The sequence below is a fragment of the Odontesthes bonariensis genome, chromosome 18, assembly GCF_027942865.1.
Source record: "Odontesthes bonariensis isolate fOdoBon6 chromosome 18, fOdoBon6.hap1, whole genome shotgun sequence".
In the NCBI taxonomy this organism is placed as follows: Eukaryota; Metazoa; Chordata; class Actinopteri; order Atheriniformes; family Atherinopsidae; genus Odontesthes; species Odontesthes bonariensis.
Window position 1 is genome coordinate 28,169,768 of NC_134523.1, and position 24,228 is coordinate 28,193,995.

General features: G+C 43.8%; 1 protein-coding gene across 1 annotated transcript in view; it reads right to left on the bottom strand.

Moving 5' to 3' along the window:
- The window catches only part of atp9b (ATPase phospholipid transporting 9B), a 69,752-nt gene that overhangs the window by 7,245 nt on the left and 38,279 nt on the right, over positions 1-24,228 (bottom strand). The window contains exons 12-23 of the mRNA XM_075450489.1: positions 21,079-21,239; positions 20,836-20,978; positions 18,942-19,054; positions 14,990-15,241; positions 8,791-8,952; positions 6,596-6,688; positions 3,782-3,865; positions 3,273-3,443; positions 3,075-3,173; positions 1,471-1,560; positions 1,088-1,232; positions 662-726 (exon numbers count right to left, since the gene is read on the bottom strand). Coding sequence (XP_075306604.1) covers positions 662-726; positions 1,088-1,232; positions 1,471-1,560; positions 3,075-3,173; positions 3,273-3,443; positions 3,782-3,865; positions 6,596-6,688; positions 8,791-8,952; positions 14,990-15,241; positions 18,942-19,054; positions 20,836-20,978; positions 21,079-21,239 — 1,578 coding nt within the window. The remainder of the gene's footprint in view (positions 1-661; positions 727-1,087; positions 1,233-1,470; positions 1,561-3,074; positions 3,174-3,272; positions 3,444-3,781; positions 3,866-6,595; positions 6,689-8,790; positions 8,953-14,989; positions 15,242-18,941; positions 19,055-20,835; positions 20,979-21,078; positions 21,240-24,228) is intronic.

Genomic DNA, 24,228 nt, shown 5'->3' on the forward strand with positions numbered 1-24,228 from the left:
GGGATATATAGAAAGAAAGAAAAAAAGAAAGCTAGATAGATAGATAGATGAATATAGGGATAGAAAGATAGACAGATAGATAGATAGATAGATAGATAGATAGATAGATAGATAGACAGATAGACAGATAGATAGATAGATGGAAAGAAAGACAAAAAGGATATATAGAAAGAAAGACAAAAAGAAAGCTAGATAGATAGATGAATATAGGGATAGACAGACAGACAGACAGACAGACAGACAGACAGACAGACAGACAGACAGATAGATAGATAGATAGATAGATAGATAGATAGATAGATAGATAGATAGATAGATAGATAGATAGATAGATAGATAGATAGATAGATAGACAGACAGACAGACAGACAGACAGACAGATAGATAGATAGATAGATAGATAGATAGATACTTTATTGATCCCCAAGGAAATTCAAGTATCCAGTAGCAGACATAATAAAGCAATAAAAATGTTTATACAACACTTTAGAAACAGTTTAAAAATCTAAAAAACAATTTAAAAATGTAAAAAACAATCTAAAAAACAGTTTGAAAATATAAAGTGACCCGTGAAATTCAGAAGTGCCATCCCTGAGAGCTGTTGTTGGCCTGAGGAACTAAAGAGTTTTTGACTCAGACATCATTTATCGAGGGTTTTTACCTTTCCTTCGATCCCGATTCCACAGTCTGCTGCCTGGATCATGCTGACGTCATTTCCCCCGTCACCTGTAACCACACAGAGACGCGTTAAAGCGACCACGTCGTGTGCATCCCAGGGAGGTTTTACCACCATCTTGTGGACGCATGCAGGAAGTGATCCTCCAGTTAAATGAATAAACATCCAAAGTGACACAGAATACATTTATTCTGCATCAAATAACCGCAGTCAAACATGCGAGATGTCTGAAAGCAAACTGCTTATTTAATCAGTTTGTCAGAGGTGCCGTTTTACACGTGCTCTCATGTTTCCTCCCTGAATGCACGCAGACACCCCTCCCGCTGACAGGTTTTCCCAGGCTGTCGGTGGACGGCGGCCAGCGGCCCTCCAGGCCTGTGAGCCTGCCGCTCGCCGTCTGTCGACACTCACCGATGGCGCAGGTTCTGTTGGCCGTGTGCTGCTGCAGGAGCGTGACGATCTGGGCCTTCTGCGTTGGCGAGCAGCGACAGCAGACCACCGCCGGGCACTGACACGCCAGCTCCACAAACTCGTGCTCGTAGTACCTCAAACACACCTGATTCACCACAAAGAAGCAGAAGTTACCGGACGCGTTTCACACCAAAAAACAGCCATTTTCCTGCTTCGCAAGTTTCTGCCAAACAGTTCCAGTTTTTGTTGTGATTTCATCCCAACTCTCAAGCCCCCGTGAGAACATTTGCTTTGGCAGAGGAGCACTTTCTGCTCTTTTTCTCCGGTCTGCTGCATCCTCAGCATCATCTGCTGTGAAAGAAGATGTCCTTGTGTTGGAGTACCTCTAAGGAGTCTCCGGAGATGACCAGAGCGCAGTCATGCTTCCTTCTGAAGGCGTTGAGCTCCAGATGGGCCTCTCCTCGGTTTGAGACCTGCTCGAGAGCCACAAAACACAATTAGCCACGAGAACGCTCAGTCTGCATGTTATCTTCCCTTAAAGGGATAGTTCGCCTCTTTTGACATGAAGCTGTATGAAATCCCATATCAGTAACATTATTTATGAACATGTTCTTACCCCCTGCTGCGTCCTGTGAGCCGAGTTCCAGCCTCGTTTTGGCGTTGCTGAAGGTAGTCCGGCTAGTTGGCTGGGGTTTAAAAAATAAAGCATTCGACAAATATCTTTTAAAAATATTATTAGCAGCCAGCAAGAAAGCTGTAACCCGGAAATGGCTGCAGGCTTCACCCCCAACAGAGACAGACTGGATAGATGTTATGACAAATATTCTAAATATGGAAAGGATGACCTTTTCGCTAAGTCTACGGAGCGATAAGTAATCGCAATACTGGGAAAAATGGATTGTGTTTGTGGCCACGAGAGATGCTCACTGAGCCATTACTGTATGAACCGACTTGTATCATCAGCTAAATGTCTGTATGAATGTGTAGGTGACCAACTGTTTGTTCTATGTTTTTCTGTATATTGTATGATGTTTCTTTCTATAAAAATAAAGTTTAAAAAAAACCCCAATATGCGTTCAACAGAGTAATACATTTGCATCACAAAATCGTTCTCCAGGAAAAAGTCAGACCTCACAATCGCTTGGCCCTATTTTCTCTCCCTGCGTATCACTGCCTGCTGTGTAAACTGTGCAGACCGAAGCGCAGACCGAGCACTCCCCTGCTTCCGAGCAGCAAACACCGTAACAGGCGCGGCTGTCGGCAGGCGGCAGCAGGCAGTGATACGAAGGGAGAGAAAATAGTGCATTGTGGCCATTTCTGTTTGTAAATCATAAGTTCTATCAATTTAGTTTTCTTTGGGCAGTTAGAATATACTTTAGTTAGTTTGGAATCAAAATCTTTAATTAATATTTATATTTGAAGTTGTTTAGATTATTTTGGTAACTTTCAGACCCTCCCATTAATCAGAGAGATTAAGAACACACCGGGGGGGCGTGTTGGAGGAGCTTTTTGTTGGTCAGATGTCCGCTGTGAAGACGGGAGGTTTTGGTAAAATGAGTTTTTGATCAATTTTTAGTTATTGTTTTGTTCATATTTTTCAAAAAAAAATCAAACCACCTGTTGCCCCCCACGGCATTTCTTAGAAAATGTAGTTTGGAAACTTAGAAGGCCGCGACACAGCGCCAAGAGATTGTGAGGTCTGACTTTTTCCTGGAGAACGATTTTGTGATGCAAATGTATTACTCTGTTGAACGCATATTGTTTTGAGAAGCAAAACGCTTTATCTTTTAAACCCCAGCCAACTAGCCGGACTACCTTCATCAACACCAAAACGAGGCTGGAACTCTGCTCACAGGGCGCAGCAGGGGGTAAGAAAATGTTCAGAAATTATATTGCTGATATGGGATGTCATACAGCTTCATGTCAAAAGAGGCGAACTGTCCCTTTAAGTGTGTGCATTATGCTAACAGCGGCTCAGCCAGCGCACCGGTTTGAAGACGTGGATGTCCTGGTTCCTGGAGACCAAGTGGGAGCTTTTCGCGATGCATGTGGCCGTCTCAAGCTTGTCGCCAGTCAACATCCAGATCTAAGAGGGAAAACAGGATAAAAAAAACAGATAATTACAAGTTAATTAAAAAAAAAAGATGAGCTGAGCCCATCGGGCTGGTGAAAGGTTCTCAGCCACCTTAATGCCAGCGTTCCTCAGAAGCTCCAGCGTGGGCCTGACGTCGGCTTGGAGCTGGTCCTCCACACCGGTCAGACACAGAAGCTCCATCTCCCTCTCAAGACTCTCCATCACTGCTGCCACCTTCAACGCCCGGTCGTGGATACTCAGCTTGGCCTGGTTGTAGCGATTCTGCACAAAGACGGAGGAGAAAGGGCGAGATGATGATGTAAAAACAAAGGCCTAGCAAGGTCACCCCAAGGTCAGAAACCCAAGAGCTACATCTCAGACTCTGCAGGCCTCAGTTAGCATGTTAAAGGTTAAAGGTCACCCCAAGGTCAGAAACCCAAGAGCTACATCTCAGACTCCGCAGGCCTCAGTTAGCATGTTAAAGGTTAAAGGTCACCCCAAGGTCAGAAACCCATATTTATTCGCTGGAACAGAAAGCTGTAAAACATTTTGGATATTTCTTTTATTGATCCTGAGGGACCAGAGAGAAAATAAAAAGAGCACAAACAGTCCATCCATACCTCAAAGTCCTGATACTGCTCCTCAGACAGAGACTTCTTGGCCACCACCAAAGTCCTCAGGCCTTCTCTGGCCATGTTCCCACACTGATGGAGAGCAGAGGAAACAGGCTCAGGTAACACACACACATTTATAAAGCCTTATTTCTTAAGTACCAGAGACCTTGGGCCTTCTCTGGCCATGTTCCCACACTCAGTGGGGTCACATGGCACTGAAAGGATTGGATAATTGGCTAAATTACAATCAGACTGAGTTGAGCAAGGGTAATTCTCCTTGGATATATGGCGGTGAATGAATGGGATCAGAGGCACAAAGCGTGTCATACCCCGGTATGATAGGTGGCGCTGTACCCATTCCAACTGTTGCTAATAGAGCCACTTCCTGTTGACCTCTTCACCACCAACAACAACAACAAACTCAGGCATTGGAGAAAGATGGAGAACGCAGAGCAAGATGAAGCTACGCCCCTCTACATTTGGTCTGTGATGAGCTGCTTGTTGCACGAACGCGATGCCCAACGGAGCATTCTCCATCGCGTTGTTTCATTCTTTCTGACGGCGACAACAACAGGAATATCGTCTCCTTTGACTTCCGGGTCACGACCCCGGGAAAAAAATCTGGAGCATGCGCAGAACGCAAAGTCTAATTCACCACGTGCTTCAGCGTCTACAAGCAGGTTTAGAGTGACTTTCAACCCAGTTATCTCGGGGTCTTAATCCGATCCAATTCTTAGTCAGATTAAGGTGTCTACATGCACTTAATAACTCAATCTGATTGTAATTTAGCCAATAATCTGATCCTTTCAGTGCCGTGTGACCCCACTGGGTGATGGAGAGCAGAGGAAACAGGCTCAGGTAACACACTCACACTTTTAGTCTTATTTCTTGGCTAAATCTCAAGGCGTGTCTTTGAAATGAATATAAATATTGGACAAATGAAACAACAACGGAGCAGCTGCTGGATAAGTACATTGTATGCAGCGATGTCAGTAACAGCATATTGTTGCAAACACCAAAAAACCCCAAAAGAAATCAATAACAGAATAACATAGCCTCTGGTGAGGTTCAGAGGACACAGTAAAACAAAGAGTTGGACGGCGGTTTATTTTTCATATGAAACACCGATAGAGCTGATCGGTCCTGTTGATTGGTTATTGACAGGCAGAGTAAGAGCTGCCAGCTGATCCGACAGCAGGATATTACAGCCAACAGCACATCGTTAGCACCATTGTTCAGGATTATGACATACTGTAATTACTTCAACTTTATCTAGGTCACTAATTAAATCAAAAACTGCCTCCGGTGCCAAATGATTCAATAATGCCAATATGATTATGAACATATGCACGAGAGGCTTTCAGCCAATGAGAGGCTTGCAGATGACCTGCTCGCCTAGTGATGAAATGTCCTCGTACTCATTCAGCTTTGAGCAGCCGTGTCATATTTATCTGTTGTTTCAGCCAACTGTCCCACACGTTTCCTGTAAAAATGGCTCGTTTTGATGTCTGGTGGGACGGTGCTCTTCAAAATATCGTCTCACACTTAAACAACTCAAGGTACTATTCAGAGTTCATCTTTCCAAAACTCTACTGTCACAATTCTATCCTAATATCGCCGACAACTGTGACAAATGTCAAGCTTCATCCTGCAATCTAACACACATGTTCTACTCTTCATTACTTTCTCGCTTCTGGCAGAACTATTTTCAGACCATGTCAAAAATACTTTTGAAGATCATAAAGGTTTCTCCCCGTGTCGCTATATTTGGGCTCCCGGAAGAACCGGTTTACCTCCAAGCAGCTAGATATCACAGCCTTCACTTCATTCATAGCTGAAGACGCCATCTTCTTCTTCACTGGAACTTCAACTAAAGCTCCCTCCAGCTCTCAGTGGCTCAACGATGCTATGGCTGTGTTCGAAACCGCATACTTCTACTACTTCTCTTACTACGCATACTGACTTTTTTCCCGGATGCATACTAGATCATTAAGGCTTAATGGTGTTTCATAAAGGGGGCTCTGTTAAACCTGGCAACGCAGCCCACTTAAACCACCTCACACTTGACCGCAGAGCACACTAGCTCCTTTAGCCAGCGCGAGATGCAGGCAAAATGGATGGTTTTTAATTTAAAAAAAGGCAAAAACCAGCACAAAAACCAGCACAAAAACCAAACGAAAATCAGCATGAAGACGCCAGAGAGGGGACGAGCAGACAAACGTCGGGTGTACCGCGAGATGCAGGCACATTGGATTGGTTTTTAATTAAAAAAAAAGGGCAAAAACCAGCACAAAAACCATGCTCATCTTGAATGTCTCACTATGTTTACAACAACAAACTACAAATACAACATGAAGAAAGTCGAGGACATGCACGCCAGCTTCCGCTCATCCCAGCATTAAGGTAATTATGGTCTTAATTGAAAATGTTTTGGCTGTGTTGTTTCTTTTTTTGTGGGATGTTTCATATGTAGAAATGCATATTTGCAAAAGCGGACTTTAGTATGTTGTGGTAAAAGTGGCTCTTCCCTTGATTTTCCTCGGCCAATGTGGCTCTTGTGAAAAAAATAGTGAGTATCACTGTCCTAAAGCTTTCTCTATGGTGAAAATGCAGATGATCTTTGTGGCCACAGGCATCAAACATTTCACACCAAGTTTCTACCAATTAGAAACTATTTTTTCTTCCTACAAATTTACTGAGAACAGTTCATAGAATTTATAGAAATAATAAGTAGTAACACAGAAGTGATAAATGTGACGTTTTCCTGCTGGAATGGAGTTAAACTCCCTCTTAGGGAACAACAAAGACTTGAGTTTTTACCTCCTCTTCCAGCCAGTCGTTATACTGGACGATGCTCGCCATGGCAACGTCAGCCCCCTTCATGTAGAAGGTGATTTCTCCCGTTGACTCCTCCTACAATAAAACCAAATTAAAGTTAATAAAAAACTGGGAAAATCCATTTTAAAACTCTGCATTTACAGATTTTTCAGTAGATTTTTTAGACTTTTAGTTGTTGAAATCCAATGAAGAACATTTATGTTATATTTTGACAACGTTTGCTCTCATGTTGCAAAGTATTTCCTTAAATACGAGAGTAAACTATCATGTTTGGACCCGAATATTCCACTCTTAGGATACATATTTATGGGGTAGATCATCGGTTTTCAAACGCTGGCTTCAGATGATCCTTTTTTGGACCCGTTAGCTCGTTCCAGCAGCTGTAGGGGTTTGCATGATGTCCACAGGGACCAGCTGAGCTTTCAGAAGTGACACAATGATGGCTCCATCCATCGGTTCCTCAGCTGTTATGTGTTCAAACATTTTCTTTAGCTGATGCTGATTTTATACATTCTTTTAAGTCTGATCTGCTTATTCCAATTTCTTTCTAAAACTACAATCAACAGCATGCTAAATCATTATTTATATGTTTGTTTTCATTGAATATTCAACCGTAGAAACCTTCGACTATGGGACTTTCTCTCCTAAACTGCATCAGGCTACAGATTCCTGGATATCCTTACAGTACACCCCCCTTTATGCACCAGGTCATAGGTCCTGAACAGGTTTCTCTTTTTAACTCATCTCAAAATATATAAAAGTTACACTGGAGAACAGGACATTTTTAATAGTTAAAAATAATGTTTGTTCCTCTGCATTGAAAACGGACAACATGAGAAACAAATGCAGTTCCATTTTAATCACTTAAACATTAAAGGTTGCTGCCTGTCACTGATGGGGAGGGGAGAAAGAAAAAGGGGGATAATTCATTGGATTAATTAATATTTTTCCACATTGTGTCATAGCAAGCGACTCCCCGAGGATCTTTGAGCTGATCCAAAATGCAGTGACCAGAGTACCGACTGGTTTTACTAAGAGAGACCCCATCATCTCTCCAGTTTGGCCTCTCTACACTGGCTCCCTGTTAAGTTTAGACCTTCACTTAAATTCCTTCTTATTGTTCTCCATCACCCTACAAGACGTTGCTGTAAGTCTGCTGGTTTACTGGAACCAGCTGCCCTGCTCTGTGAGGACCTTTGGCTCACCAACCAAACTGAATGAGTGTAAAAAGGTTTCTTCACTCATTACATGCAACAATGAGTCAATGCAATGTCCCTACAGACTAGAACATTTCTGAAGAAATTTTGATGGGTGCCAATCTACTGCCCGCCCTATCAACAAACCCTTCAGTTCGGTTAAAGTTGAGAGTCTCAGCCATATGGCTGAGTTATGAGGCCTCAAAAATAGGGCAGTTTTTGGCATTTTTGGCTTGTTAATTGCTTTTCAATCGATTTTCCCATTGAATTTTGGGCCTCAGAGAAGCAGAAGACATTTATGTAATTTTTAATCAAGGTCCTGTTTAAAATACAGCTTTTATGGCATTTTTAAAATGCGTTTTGGGGCTCGTTAAAGTGCTTTTCAATCGATTTTCCCATTGCATTTTGGGCCTCACAGAGGCTGTATTTTACACAGGACCCTGATTTAAATGCGACCCTGTGTTGACCCTACCAACAAACCCTTTAGTTGAGTTGAAGTTGAGAGTCTCCTGTCACATATAAACTTTGAATGAGGTCTCTGATGTCGCATGGCTGAGTTATGAGGCCTCAAAATGAAGGCATCTCATTTAGTGCTTTTCAATGCATTTTCCCCTTTGACAATTTTCCCAAAAGGGTACAAAAATACCTACGTTTTGAGGTAGAATTCATCCAGGTGTAAGACGTAGACATTGTAGATGTTAGAGAGGTTTGTTAATTGTGTCATTAATGTGAGTGGTTTCTGTGGATTTCCCTGGATTTCTAATGGAGGGACTATGCTGTTTCCAGAGCCATTTTCTCAAAAACCTTTTAAGTAATGAGATTACTTAATTACTTAAAATTAATGAGAGTAATTTTTTATGTCTGGTAGGGACACACCGATCCGATATTTGTATCAGCCGATACTTAACCTCAGATATCGGTATCGGAGCTGAAAAAAAGGCGGATCAGTGACCATTACGCACAACAACAGCGTCGTCTCACCCGGACAATGATGCCCATCCTTTTGCTCTCAGAGGTGAAAGGGAAGATCTGCAGGATGTGGAAGGAAAGGATCTGTCCCGCTGGGGTCTTCAGCTGCAGGGAGGTCAGGTCTCTGTTCACCAGGGTCAGGCCGACGCTCTCCGTCCATCGCACCAAAGCGACCTGAGAGACGCAATCAGAAACGGACGTTGAGCTCGGACACAAAGAGAAACTTTTACGAAAATAAACAATTTAAATACGTTCATGAGATCCGAGGTGATTGACGTGCAGCTGAAGGACAGCAGATAACTTCTCACTGAGCGTCAGATAAGCATTTTTCTGTCCCTCTTCTTCTCCTCAGCAGGAACTGCGGCACCCGAAATGCATTTTGGGGCTCGTTAAGTGCTTTTCAATAAATCTTCCCATTGAATTTTGGGCCTCACAGAGGCAGAAGACATTTATGTCATTTTTATCAAGGTCCTGTTTAAAATACAGCGTTTATGGCATTTTCAAAATGCATTTTGGGGCTCGTTAAAGCTGCCGTTGGCAGGTTTTCAAAATTCCGAGTCTAAAGTCAGAAAATTCGAACTGATACAACTTTCAGGTCCCTCCCCCAACCTCTACCAAGCTCCAAACCGCCCCCCAAACCCCTCCTCCTCTGTGGACGAGGTTGTGCACGTGAGTTCACACCAGTGTGCGCGCACACAAGCTGGGGGCAGACTCAGGCTTAGCATGGAAGACGTGGTTGGTGACTGTTCTGCTCAGATAATAGATAAATAATAAACCTAATGTAATTGGTTAAAAACAGCCGGGAGCGCTCGATTTTTGCAAGCACGATTACAGGCTTTAGAGGGAGCTACAGAATTCGGGATTTTTCTTAAACAGCCTATTTAATATTCTACTTCCAGAATCCCATGACAGTTCAAGCTAATATGACTAAAAAAAAGTTGCCGACGGCAGCTTTAAGTGCTTTTCAATCGATTTTCCCATTGAATTTTGGGCCTCACAGAGGCAGAAGACATTTATGTCATTTTTATCAAGGTTTTATCGAGCTTCTCACTGAGCGTCAGATAAGCATTTTTTCTGTCTCTCTTCGTCTTCTCCTCAGCAGGAACTGCGGCCCCCGAAATGCATTTTGGGACTCGTTAAGTGCTTTTCAATCGATTTTCCCATTGAATTTTGGGCCTTATGTCATTTTTATCAAGGTCCTGTTTAAAATACAGATTTTATGGCATTTTCAAAATGCATTTTGGGGCTCATTAAGTGCTTTTCAATCGATTTTCCCATTGAATTTTGGGCCTCACAGAGGCAGAAGACATTAATGTCATTTTTATCAAGGTCCCGTTTAAAATAAAGCGTTTATGGCATTTTCAAAATGCATTTTGGGGCTCGTTAAGTGCTTTTCAATCGATTTTCCCATTGAATTTTGGGCCTCACAGAGGCAGAAGACATTTATGTCATTTTTATCAAGGTCCTGTTTAAAATACAGCGTTTCAGGTCTCTGTTCACCAGGGTCAGGCCGACGCTCTCCGTCCATCGCACCAAAGCGACCTGAGAGACGCAATCAGAAACGGATCTTGAGCTCGGACACGAAGAGAAACTTTTTACGGGAATAAACAATTTAATTACGTTCATGAGATCCGAGGTGATTGACGTGCAGCTGAAGGACAGCAGAGAGCTTCTCGCTGAGCGTCAGATAAGCGTTTTTCTGTCCCTCGTCTTCTCCTCAGCAGGAACTGCGGCCCCCCGAGCGAGCGTTCAGCTGCACACGACTCAATTCTCAATGGGTTCATTTTCAATTTGCTCACTCAAAGGTTGTTATTATACTCTGACCTACAAATTGGAACTTCCTGTTAATACCCCGTCATTTTTCCCGCTCCCCCCTTTTTAGCTCCATAAAAGGACTGCCTATATTTACTCAACACACATCTGTGTCCCATTACCCCGGCGAGTGTGAGAGTGTGTGCAGCTACACACCAGGTCACACATGAATTGACAAACACAACATGTGTTCAGGGCTCTAAACTCGGCTCTTAAATCCAGTTTATCAGCCCGACAGAACCCATTTAGAGCGTGGTCAACTTTAACACAACCTACATGCGAGTCCCAGCAGAAGATCATCCAAACGGGTCCGTAACGGTTCAATTCTGAACAATTTGGGATAATTTTACACAATTAAACGTTAGAAAAGAGGAATATTCTCCACATTTAAGAGTAATTTATTCCGATTGTGCCATAAACGCACCTTTAAAGTTCGCTGTCAAACCAAGAAACAATTCAATACGTGTAATTCCTTAAGGCTTCCTCCGCTTTGGATGTAAACACACTCGTATTACAGCTCAGTATCAGGAAACAATGCGAGCTAAACCATTAACCGCTTTCAGAGATAGAATCTCACTTCCTCTTTGGCTGCTCAGAGACCGATTCCAACAAAGAAGCCTTGAAAAATCCTCAAAAAGTTGGACTCCAAGTCCTTTTTAAGGGATTTGAAAATGTTCCCCGTGTGCAAAAATTTAATAACATTTGCAAAAATTTCCAATTTCATCATTTTTTAAAATAATTTAGAGTGAAATACCTTGAAAAGGAGCACAGGTGAACACCCAGCTTTAATGGGTGACACTTTCAGACAAAGCACTCCTTTTTTTTTGTAATTCACTTTTTTATTGCTTTTCAACAGTACGACAAAAGGAACAACATATATGAACAATGACAAGAATAAAACAACATAACATGAGAAAAAAAAACAAAAAAAAAAACAAAAAAAACAACAACCCACACACAAAACATTACTCGCTAAAAAATGCTTACATAAACTAAACTAATCCAAACATAAAAATAATTACATACATCTACATACAAAGCACTCCTTTTTAAAGTGGGCCCACGGAAGCTGAGGTCGACTGTTTTAAATAAGACTAGCGTACTAGCTATTGTTACCCAGGTTGGTTGGATAAGCTGCTAGCCTGCTGGCTTCATGTTGAAAGAGCTGCAGCAGAAAGATCATCCAAACGGGTCTATAACGGTTCACTTCTGAACAATTTGGGATGATTTCACACAATTACACGTTAGAAAAGAGGAATATTCTCCACATTTAGAGTATTATATTCCGATTGTGCCATACACGCACCTTTAAAGTTCGCTGTCAAACCAAGAAAAAATTCAATACGTCATATTCAAATGGTCTATTAAGACCTATTACCACTGTATCAACCTTAATATTTCCTCTCAGATGAAAGTCTTTTAAAGATTTGTTATCATTCATTATATCAACCGTTCTGTTATTAGCTATATTTTTAAATGCCTCCTCTTAGAGGAAAGTTTATCCATGTTTGTTAGCTTTTGTTAGTTTACTCAAATTACCTGTTATAGCAAAATGCATTATGGGTAAACGCTCTGCATACTGTCTGATCGATCAGTATGTAGTATGCAAGTATGTAGTATGTTAGTGTGTAGTATGTAGTGTGTAGTGTGTAGTATGTAGTGTGTAGTGTGCAAGTATGTAGTATGTTAGTGTGTAGTATGTTAGTGTGTAGTATGAAGTATGCAAGTATGTAGTATGTTAGTGTGAAGTATGTAGTATGTAGTGTGTAGTATGCATTATGCAGTATGTAGTGTGTAGTGGGTAGTATGTAGTGTGTAGTATGCAGTATGCAATATGCAGTATGTAGTATGTAGTATGCAGTATGTAGTACGCAGTATGTAGTATGTAGTACGCAGTATGTAGTATGCGGTTTCTAACACAGCCTGAGACCGTCAGCGATGGTCCGTTCACACATGACATAGCAGCCGTGCTGGTGAGCATGCTGAGTCAAATGATCTTGGGTGACATCATGAGGTTCAGAGAACGGACAGGAAGTCTCTGTTCAGAGCACAGCTGACCAGCAGTACCAATGACCCACGTTCTGAACTCAGCAGCCTGTCTGCCTCGTCTCCGTAACCATCGGTGACCGCGGGACGGCGGCGGCGGCTGAGATCTGCTGCCGCTGTCAGTGAGACCGAGGAGAGAAATTAAAGGACAGAGAGAGAACAAAGCATGGAGTGAAAGGGAAGTGCGAGTTCCACTGACAATCACAGAATTCCACCTCTCACCGTCTCTGAGAGAAAATTAAATATTGATCTATCCCAGCAGAGTGAGACAACAGAGAGAGGAGAGCGAGGAGGGATATAAATAAATACAAACATCAGCTCAGCGAGGACAGATGGCAAAGTGGAAAGCCGAGTTTCATCTTTCACTGCCTTTTTTTTTTCCATCTTTATTCTGATCGCTGCAGTCGACTGGAGGTTCAACACAAAGATTTTACAAGGCTCCACGTGTCAGGGCTGATAAACAGACTCCTTCAGTCAGCACTAAAACCTCTTCAATAAGGGAAGGGATGCTTGTATATGCTTACACATCGTAGAATCCTCTTTGGTTACGCAGAGAAACGAGCAGAGCGAGGGAAGGAAGGAGGCCGGGGGGGCATCGAGCTGCATTCCTCCTGCAGTCGGAGTAATAAATTCTCAGGAGGCAAACAGACAATTAAACGGCTTAACCTCTAAAAGGAGCTTGTGACCTCTGACTTTCAGGCGACAAAATGACTCTTATGACCAACCTGGGTCACTGAGGCAAACATGGAGACACAGAGGAAACTGAGGGGGGGGGGCTCAGAGAGCGTCATCTACTGATTATTTTTCAGATTTACTCACGAAACATCTGGATGTTCCACGTTTGGCTCAGCAGCTGTGGAGGCATCAGATATTCAGCCTGGTGTAAAAGCACATTTTTATTCCCTGGCTTTTAACCCAGCATGAGACGTTGGCTGTGTTCGAAACCGCATACTACATCCTGAATACTTCCATACTGCATACTTATCGATCAGACAGTATGCAGAGCGTTTACCCACAATGCATTTCGCTCCTGCCCGAGCCAAAATCAGCCGGCCTGAAGCTGATTTCGCTTAAGCTCTAAACTCTGTAAACTTTAGCAACATTTGAAACATTTTCAGGCGAGAAAGTAGTAGTTTAGATCCCCAACGTGTTGAAAACCTGACAAAATACCGGCTATTTACAATTTTGTTCAGACGAATTCTGCGCTACTAAAGCTAGCAGCAGTGAGCAACGCACTTCCGGTTATTTTCACAAAATAAAATACCCGTTGCCTTTTATCATAGGGAAAGCTGTTACGATACAATTGGTGCTTTTGTTTTGAAAACAGGAAGTGAAACTACCCTCGTTGTAGCTAGCTTGAAACTGCCGTTTTGACAGGAAATGACGATCGGCGACATCACGTTACATTGCATCTTGGGTAGTTTGAGTATGAGTAGTAACCTCATGATGCATACCCAACATTTCGGCGAATCTAATTATCATTCTGTTATTATTATTTATATTATTATTATTATCATCATCATAACTCATACTGAAAAAAGTCAGTATGAGTAGTAGGTGTAGTAGGAGAAGTATGCGGTTTCGAACACAGCCTCTGTTTCTGTTATTGTTTCATTGTTTTAATATTGTTATTGTTTATTATTGATTTTACATTGTTCTTATGTTTTATGCCTTATATTTCGTGCTGTTATTCATGTACAGCAGTTTGTTTCAGCCACGGCTGTTTTGAAGGGCTTTATAAATAAAGTTGAGATCGATACCACTGATCAGGTCATTCATTTCCTGCCAATCATCTGAGTTCGGCTCGAGGGGCAACAGTCTCAGTGGGGTCCTTTCATCCTCCCTCACACCAGCCCCCTCCTCCAGCTCTTCCGGAGGAAACCAAAGGGTTCTCGAGCCAGCTGAGAGATTAAGACTCTCCAGCTACTCCTGAGTCCTCTGAGGCCTCCTTCCTGTGGGGCATGTCTGAAACGCCTCCCCTGGGACATCCTAACCAGATGCCAGAACCCCCTTAACTGGCTCCTGTCAATGCTGAGCAGCAGTGACTCTAATCTGAGCACCTCCTGGATGATCCCATCACTCCAAAAAAAGAGTGAAAAAGATGATGATAAAATGGAAGTTTCACCCTCCGTTACCCGGGATAGACTTCCGAGTGAAGATTCTGTTACCTGCTTAGATTTTGGTCTAAGATCTGCAGCCAGACTGCTCCCCATGACCTTGCATCACTCTCAGATCACCACAGCTCTTACGTCACTACACCGGCTACCAATCACCTTTGAGGTGGACTTTTTATCCCCCCATAGACCCTCAGGGTTTAAGCTCTTCGTTCACTCAGACTGCATCTCAGTTTTACCTCATCTGGACTGGAGGCCTGGTACGTTCGGTTGTCGTCGCTGAAGTCCTGGTCGGCCTCCGCAGACTCCGTCTCTCCGTTCGCGCTGGCGTGCGACTCGTAGACGGGCGTGACATTGTGGCACAAGGCGATGGCCTTCACGGCTTCGTGGATGCGACTGCTGACGCTCTTCCGGACTTTTGGCCCCGATGTTTGGGTCTTCTGTGACGGCACGGCACCAACTGCACCGTCACCGGAGGGCTGGGACATCACCTGAAACAGCAACAGTGTGAGCACTCGGTCATGATTAACACTGTATTTTCCGGAGTATAAGTTGCACTAGCTTGGCTGGTCCTGCGATTTATTTATCAAAATATACATAATGAAACATGTTTTTAAATGTTAATTCATACTGGCTGACATGAACCAAGGAGTAAACATTGCTGTCTACAGCCATGAGAGGACACTCTAGGCTTGTGACAACTTTTTTTTATATATATATATATATATATATATATATGAGAGTCCACAGGTGGGTCCTGGAACAACGTGCTGCCGGGAGAGGCTCGTCAAATAAATGCGACTTAAAGTCCGGTGTGACTTATACTCGGAAAATACGGTACTTAACACCTAATTAATGCTTAATCACCCTTTGTGATGAATAAAGTATCAACCTATCTGGTTCTATAAAAGCTGTTTTGATTATTTCGGAAGGTATTTAGAGAAATTATGACAAGCAAGATAAGTTTCTAAAAACTGACAATGTTACATCAGCTCTTCAGAGCTCAAACTATATTACGAATATATTTCTATTCTAACTAAAGGTTCTCTGCACACAGGAACTATGTAATTTAATGTTTGCTTTGATGGCTTCTTAATTTTGATGTCAATCATCAGTTTAAGTCTTAAGGCTTAAGGCTGAAAACACAAGCTTTTGTCTTATAACTGTTCATTCATCCAGTCACAGAATGCAAGATGACAACATTAATATAACATGACTAAAAGATGGACAGAAAGGTTAATCCGTCAGAGAATATTTAGCTTCGATACAAAGTAGGAATAAGAAAGAACAGCCTGTGTCAAGTCTCAGGCTTTACGCATCGTCCCCACCAGGTCAGACACGACATATTACACCGTGTCATTATGTAACGAATAAAAACTGGGACAAAACACAGCAGCAGTGTGTTGTTGTTGGTCTGAGGTTGGATTTACATCCTTTTAACACCTGATAAGAAACAGGATTTTGGAGCTGAAAGTGTGTTTGTAGACATCTAAGCCATAAAAAGCAACAAGAAGTGAGAAATGATTTATTCTTTTCATGTCGCTGTGACAGAAGAGTTTAAAAACAACAGTGCGGCTGAGATCAGCTGCTCTGCCTGCCTTGGCTGCTCAGAGACTCGTCACTTTTCATTAGCTGAGATGACACATAAGGGTGTGGGGCAGATGGTTTCAGCTCCGACCAGCTGTTTGGAGCTGGCTGACAGCGAACAATATCATTCTGTCAAGAGTATACAGCCAGATCTGAGGAAAACACACGCTTACAGTACGGGGAGTCTCCCAGGAACACTGCGATGAATGAACAATACGGGCGTTTTTCCTGGAAAACGCATCCTCAGATAAATGTAAAAACTGACTGAGAGGAGACGGGAGGGAGTAAGCAGGAAGTGAAATATGGGACAAATTTGTACTTCAAGGCATTTGCTCCGATACTGGCTGCACGTTTCATAATGCAGGTTAAAAATGACCAGCTTTATACACCAGACAACCTGTGTTCGATGTGACTTCAGGGGATCATTTTATTAAGATAATACTGCAGGAATGACTGGGTTTACCTTTCTGTTTGCACTCACAGGTGTGTGTGTGTGTGTGTGTGTGTGGAGCCCACCAAGAGCTGACCAAGAGCCCACCAAGAGCCGACAAAGAGCCGACAAAGAGCCGACCAAGAGCCGACAAAGAGCCCACCAAGAGCCCACCAAGAGCCGACAAAAGCCCACCAAGAGCCCACCAAGAGCCGACCAAGAGCCGACAAAAGCCCACCAAGAGCCCACCAAGAGCCCAACAAGAGCCGACAAAGAGCCGACCAAGAGGCGACAAAAGCCCACCAAGAGCCCACCAAGAGCCCACCAAGAGCCCACCAAGAGCCCACCAAGAGCCCACCAAGAGCCCACCAAGAGCCGACCAAGAGCCGACCAAGAGCCGACCAAGAGCCGACAAAAGCCGACCAAGAGCCGACCAAGAGCCCACCAAGAGCCCAACAAGAGCCGAACAAGAGCCGACAAAGAGCCGACCAAGAGCCGACAAAAGCCCACCAAGAGCCGACCAAGAGCCCACCAAGAGCCCACCAAGAGCCCACCAAGAGCCCACCAAGAGCCCACCAAGAGCCCACCAAGAGCCTGGCTGCAAGTTTCATAATGCAGGTTAAAAATGACCAGCTTTATACACCAGACAACCTGTGTTCGATGTGACTTCAGGGGATCATTTTATTAAGATAATACTGCAGGAATGACTGGGTTTACCTTTCTGTTTGCACTCACAGGTGTGTGTGTGTGTGTGTGTGTGTGGAGCCCACCAAGAGCTGACCAAGAGCCCACCAAGAGCCGACAAAGAGCCGACAAAGAGCCGACCAAGAGCCGACAAAGAGCCCACCAAGAGCCCACCAAGAGCCGACAAAAGCCCACCAAGAGCCCACCAAGAGCCGACCAAGAGCCGACAAAAGCCCACCAAGAGCCCACCAAGAGCCCAACAAGAGCCGACAAAGAGCCGACCAAGAGGCGACAAAAGCCCACCAAGAGCCCACCAAGAGCCCACCAAGAGCCCACCAAGAGCCGACCAAGAGCCGACCAAGAGCCGACCAAGAGCCGACAAAAGCCGACCAAGAGCCGACCAAGAGCCCACCAAGAGCCCACCAAGAGCCCAACAAGAGCCGAACAAGAGCCGACAAAGAGCCGACCAAGAGCCGACAAAAGCCCACCAAGAGCCGACCAAGAGCCCACCAAGAGCCCACCAAGAGCCCACCAAGAGCCCACCAAGAGCCCACCAAGAGCCCACCAAGAGCCTGGCTGCAAGTTTCATAATGCAGGTTAAAAATGACCAGCTTTATACACCAGACAACCTGTGTTCGATGTGACTTCAGGGGATCATTTTATTAAGATAATACTGCACGAATGACTGGGTTTACCTTTCTGTTTGCACTCACAGGTGTGTGTGTGTGTGTGTGTGTGTGGAGCCCACCAAGAGCTGACCAAGAGCCCACCAAGAGCCGACAAAGAGCCGACAAAGAGCCGACCAAGAGCCGACAAAGAGCCCACCAAGAGCCCACCAAGAGCCGACAAAAGCCCACCAAGAGCCCACCAAGAGCCGACCAAGAGCCGACAAAAGCCCACCAAGAGCCCACCAAGAGCCCAACAAGAGCCGACAAAGAGCCGACCAAGAGGCGACAAAAGCCCACCAAGAGCCCACCAAGAGCCCACCAAGAGCCCACCAAGAGCCGACCAAGAGCCGACCAAGAGCCGACCAAGAGCCGACAAAAGCCGACCAAGAGCCCACCAAGAGCCCACCAAGAGCCCACCAAGAGCCCAACAAGAGCCGAACAAGAGCCGACAAAGAGCCGACCAAGAGCCGACAAAAGCCGACCAAGAGCCCACCAAGAGCCCACCAAGAGCCCACCAAGAGCCCACCAAGAGCCCACCAAGAGCCCACCAAGAGCCCACCAAGAGCCCACCAAGAGCCTGGCTGCAAGTTTCATAATGCAGGTTAAAAATGACCAGCTTTATACACCAGACAACCTGTGTTCGATGTGACTTCAGGGGATCATTTTATTAAGATAATACTGCAGGAATGACTGGGTTTACCTTTCTGTTTGCACTCACAGGTGTGTGTGTGTGTGTGTGTGTGTGTGTGTGTGTGTGTGTGTGTGTGTGTGTGTGTGTCTGTGTGTGTGTGTGTGTGTGTGTGTGTGTGTGTGGAGGCTCACCTGTGCGTACGACTGCACGATGTGGCTCTGGATGTCGTCCATGGTGTCCGTGCCGTAGGAAACCGTTCCTAGGTGCAGCCGCTTGAATATCATTTCATTTTGTGTCAGAGTGCCTACAGTTCAGAGTATAAAAAGAGTGATATTCATCTGATGTACAGGTGGAATAACGCAGTCAGGAGACCAACACGTCGGGCCTGGAGATGCTAACAACTTACATAAAACGACCAGAGGTGGGTAGTAACGAGTTACATTGACTTGAGTACGTTTTTGAAAACATTATACTTCTAGGAGTAGTTTTAAATCTCTATACTTTTTACTTTTACTTGAGTAGATCTGTGCAGCAGAAACTGTCCTCTTACTCCGCTACATTAGGCTACAATGAGCTGGTTACTTCTCTTCTTACCTCTCTGGTATTCTACGCCTCATTCTAATGTTTTATGCTGACAGAGAGACTTCCTCCAAAGGCTCTACCACCTGACTGTTTCACCAATCAGACGTAGCCGTGCAGTCTGGTCACGTGACCGTACTCAATCTCAGCGGCGGGACGGGTTAGCTTTACAGTTTACAGTCGTAGCAAACAAACAAAGAAACAGATGAAAAATGTCAGAATCAACGGTGGGAAATGAAGACACAGACGAGGCCTCATACTGAAAGCATGTTTACCTTACAAAGAGTGAGAAACAGCAGCTACATTATGTGTCTTCTGTGTCAACCAAAACAAACGCACATTTCAGCAGAAACTCAACATCTAACTTGAGGAAACATGTAGCGGTAAGTTTCCTAAATTCATTTTTTTCCATGGATAGATGAATGTTTGTTTTTTAGGTTACATATGGACTACATAGGTTTTAAACATTTCCTAAGTCTCTTATTTTTTATTGAAGTTCTTGAATTTACCTGGATTATTTTAAATTTAAGCTATTTTGTAATTAATTAATTAAAATTTATTTTATCAATTGGATGAATTCGAATTTGCCTAAAGATGATTATTTAGTATTTTTGTCTGTCTGATTGAATGCTTGTGTTAACAAATAAATCAGACGTTACTCAACAGTTACTCAGTACTTGAGTAGTTTTTTCACCAAGCACTTTTTTACTCTTACTCAAGTAATTATTTGGATGACTACTTTTTACTTTTACTTGAGTCATATTATTCTGATGTAGCTACTCTACCCACCTCTGTAAACGACTCATTTTAAGGGCGACATGTTCCCCGGCCGCTGGTCTCAGATAATAAACAAATCGTTGCGTCTTATTTACACGCCGACAGAAAAACACAGCGTTGTGTCCTGGAAGGTCAAACCGCCTCCTCATTGTTCCTAATCTGTACATCTTGCATGTCCTCTCCCACCGAGAACACTGCATGTATACAAAAAAACTTTATAAACGAGGGCGATGGCCTCGTTTAATGGATGTGTGCCGATAGAGCCCGAAGCCGATTAGAGGGCATCTAACTTCCAGAAACATTAAAGCCACAGGGTTCACCCATTTTAAAGGATTGATTGTTTCCATGTGCTTTAACTGCCAACACGGATAAACAGGCTCTAAAGCTAATCTATTGCTGCCCGAATCATCGGAGTAAAACAAAGACACATATTAGGGGTTAGTTTATCACTGAGACACACTGAAGAATCAGTGGTAAGACTATCAGGCCCCGATAATGAACTAAACCATCATTTAGTGTGATATTAGCATGCTTTATCATTAGATATACGACTAACATTTGAATAAAAATGAAGAAAAAGGCTGCTTTAACATTAAATAAATATATATATATGGTTCTGTTAGGACACATTAGCAGCTGTTCAGCTAAAAATGGTCCAAAATAATCAGTTCACAACATGAAAAATGGCTTGAAATGCTGCTGTTTCTGAGGACTTTCTGCAGGTCTTACCGGTCTTATCTGTGAGCAGATAAACCAGCCGGCCCAGTTCCTCTGGGATGGTGCTGGTTCTCACAACAGTTCCCGGGATGTTCTCGTCTTTGGTGATCATCCAGGCATAGGCCGACTTCCCCATGTCCAGGTTTACACGCAAGCTGCACATCGGGACAAAAAATAAGCACTTTAGTTTCCTTTTTTCTTTTCAGTTTCGAGCCCAAAAGTTGCTGTTTGTTCTACACAAAACAACCGAAGCACCTGATGGGGATGATGTAGGAGAAAAGCACGACGAATCGGAAAAGGTTGCGGAACCACGGACCCACGAAGCCCTGCAGCGCCACCATGACCACAGACAGCACCACCTGGGCCAGGAACAGGGCTTTGGTGAGGCGGTTCAGCTCCAGGTCCAACAGGCCAACCTGAGGACGACAGAAACTTAATTTCTGAAAAGCGACATTTTTGTCCCCTTTTAAAACGACCTAAAAACATCATATATTAATATTTTTTTCCACTTCTTTTTTTTCAGAAATCTTTTATTCGACTTCAGTTCTGATCATAACTAACAAGTTTTCAATTATTTTCAAAAAATTAACCCTTTAGATGCCAATTTGAACTTTTTAGCCAAAATTTTAAGCCTTTAGGTGCCACTATTTTCATAATATGGAATGCAAAGTGGAATTATTGAGTAGGGATAATTATGGTCTGGGATATGTCAATGATTAGCAACAACATTGATTTTTGGGGCTTTTTAATTTTTTTGTTATGCCTGACCAAATATGATGAGTATCACCATTTCCAGTGTGAAATTAGAGGAGAAAGTACACCCCGAGTGGACAAAAATGTCCCCTATCAGGGATTAGGGTTAAGCTTTTCTCATGCAAACTGTGTGTATGGCAGAAAAAAACTTTATTAGAGGTCAACTACAAGCTGCATCATTGTCATGCTGGAGTATTGTTAATCAATGCAACAGGAGGTCAAAAGGCCTGAAAAATGGAGAAAGTTCCCATATTGAGATGGCTCCCTGGAAAACAAGACCGGAGAAGAAGAGGAGGGGAGGGGGGGGTCAGAATTGTCTTTTATTTTTCAAGTGCATCTCCCAGCCAATGGAGCATGTGGGAAAAAGATGTCAAATAAAGAAGCGCCCGTCCCCTTTCTGGCAGCGCTGGCAGCACACAGAGGCCTTTCATCTGACGCACCACGCTTACAAAAACAGCCCAACACAACATCTCTCCTCCCTCAAATAAAAGGAGCTGCTCTGAAAAGGAGGGGAGGGGGGGCGAGCACGTATAAAAAAAAAAAAGCAGCTAAATTCCTCCACTGGCTAAACTAAACCCCCCCAACCAAAGCCATTCCCCTGAGAGGACTGGGCGAGCTGGGACACCAGTGTGACTGATTTATCAGTCGCTCTTAAACTCCCAGCAGCAGCAGCAGAGCAGGGAAGGGTGGAAGGAATAGGCGGGCGGGTACATCCCCACCCCACTGCCTCTCGCTACATGCTTCATGGTTGAGCAATTGAGAAAAATAGCGGGTTTGGGTGGATTAAAATGAAGAAAAATTAAGACTGAAAAGCCAAAGGATCCCCTTCTGCTGGAACAATGGCTGGGCGAAATGTTCCAAGCCCTGCCGGGGATCAGATGAAGTCATTATTCATTCAGTGAAGGGGGGGGGGGGGGAAGGACTCAATTACCTCAACCTAAAGATGCTATCAGTGAATAAAAAGTGCATATTTTACTCCATTCATCTCGCAGCCATTAAAAGTGAAAGGAACGATTCGATCTGCCCGTGCGGCTTGTGTCTCAACATGTGTGTGAAATCCGATGAAGAACTGCAGCCCCGGGGCATGAATATTCATCCAGTTCAAAGCAGAGACGATCCGGGCTCCGGTTGATTGGTGCAACGTTAAAGGGACAGTTCGCCTCTTTTGACGTGAAGCTGTATGACATCCCATATTAGCAATATCGTTTATGAACATTTTCTTGCCCCCTGCTGCGTCCTGTGAGCAGAGTTCCAGCCTCGTTTTGGTGTTGATGAAGGTAGTCCGGCTAGTTGGCTGGGGTTTAAAAAATAAAGCGTTTTGCTTCTAAAAACAATATGCATTCAACAGAGTAATACATTTGCATCACAAAATGGTTCTCCAGGAAAAAGTCAGACCTCACAATCTCTTGGCGCTGTGTCGCGGCCTACTAAGTTTCCAAACTACATTTTCTAAGAAAGGCCGTGGGGGGCAACAGGTGGTTGGATTCTTGCACTTCCGACTTGATTGTTTAAAAAATATATGGAGTTTATTTCCAACAAAAAATATGAACAAAACAATAACTAAAAATCTCTTACAACTTAGATGAAAAACGAAAGTTAACTTAATCTGATTTTACAAGCTCAAAAAGTGGTCAAAAAATAATTTTACCAAAACCTCCCGTCTTCACAGCGGACATCTGACCAACAAAAAGCTCCTCCAACACGCCCCCCCGGTGTGTTCTTAATCTCTGTGATTAATGGGAGGGTCTGAAAGTTACCAAAATAATCTAAACAACTTCAAATATAACTAGAAAGCTGCAAGCAGCTGTGAGCGGGGCCGAAGTGTGCGTACGTTGGATGTGCGCACGTTGTGGCATGCGCTGGACTCCGTAGTCGCGCAGCTCTGCCCACCCGCACGATACCCTCTGCGTACGTACGAGCATATAATAACCCCAATGCGGAGGGGTTTTTGGAAATTTTTAGGGGGCGCCACTGAGCCATTTTAACCCGCCCGCACACGATACCCTTTACATACGTAGGAGGACGTGTGTGCCAAGTTTCATGATCTTGCAATGGTGATAAGGCTTTCAAATCACAAACGCCATCACATGATTTTCACCGCCTGGCCACGCCCACACCGTTCAGAGTTTTAAAAAGTTTCTCCATGATTAATTTCCTCCATGTCTTAAGAGTATCCTGGCCAAGTTTGAAGCTTGTAGCATGAAATCTGTAGGAGGAGTTTGATCAAATGCGAGGTGTGAAAAAAAAAAAGAAATTTCCAACCACCAGCAGGTGGCGCTATAGGTGGATGTCACTATTTTACATGTGCGCGTTCAGGCTGGGTCCAGCAATCACCGGTTGAACTTTGGGAAAGATTGGATTATGTATGTGGAAGTTATAAGCGACTTAATTTTTCGTGGCGAGTGATGGCGAGTCATCAAACTTTGAGGCGTCGCCACGGCCTTTAAGTTTTGAAAAAGTTGGCCAATGAATTTTTCCCTCCATGTCTTAAGAGTAACCTGGCCAAGTTTCAAGTCTGTAGCATTAAATCTGTAGCACAAGTTCGATCTTATGCAAGGCGTGGAATCGGTCAAAAATGGCACGAAAACTCACTTTCCATCCAAAATGGCCGCCTTCCTGTGGACGTGGCACATTGGCGGCCTGAGACTTTTT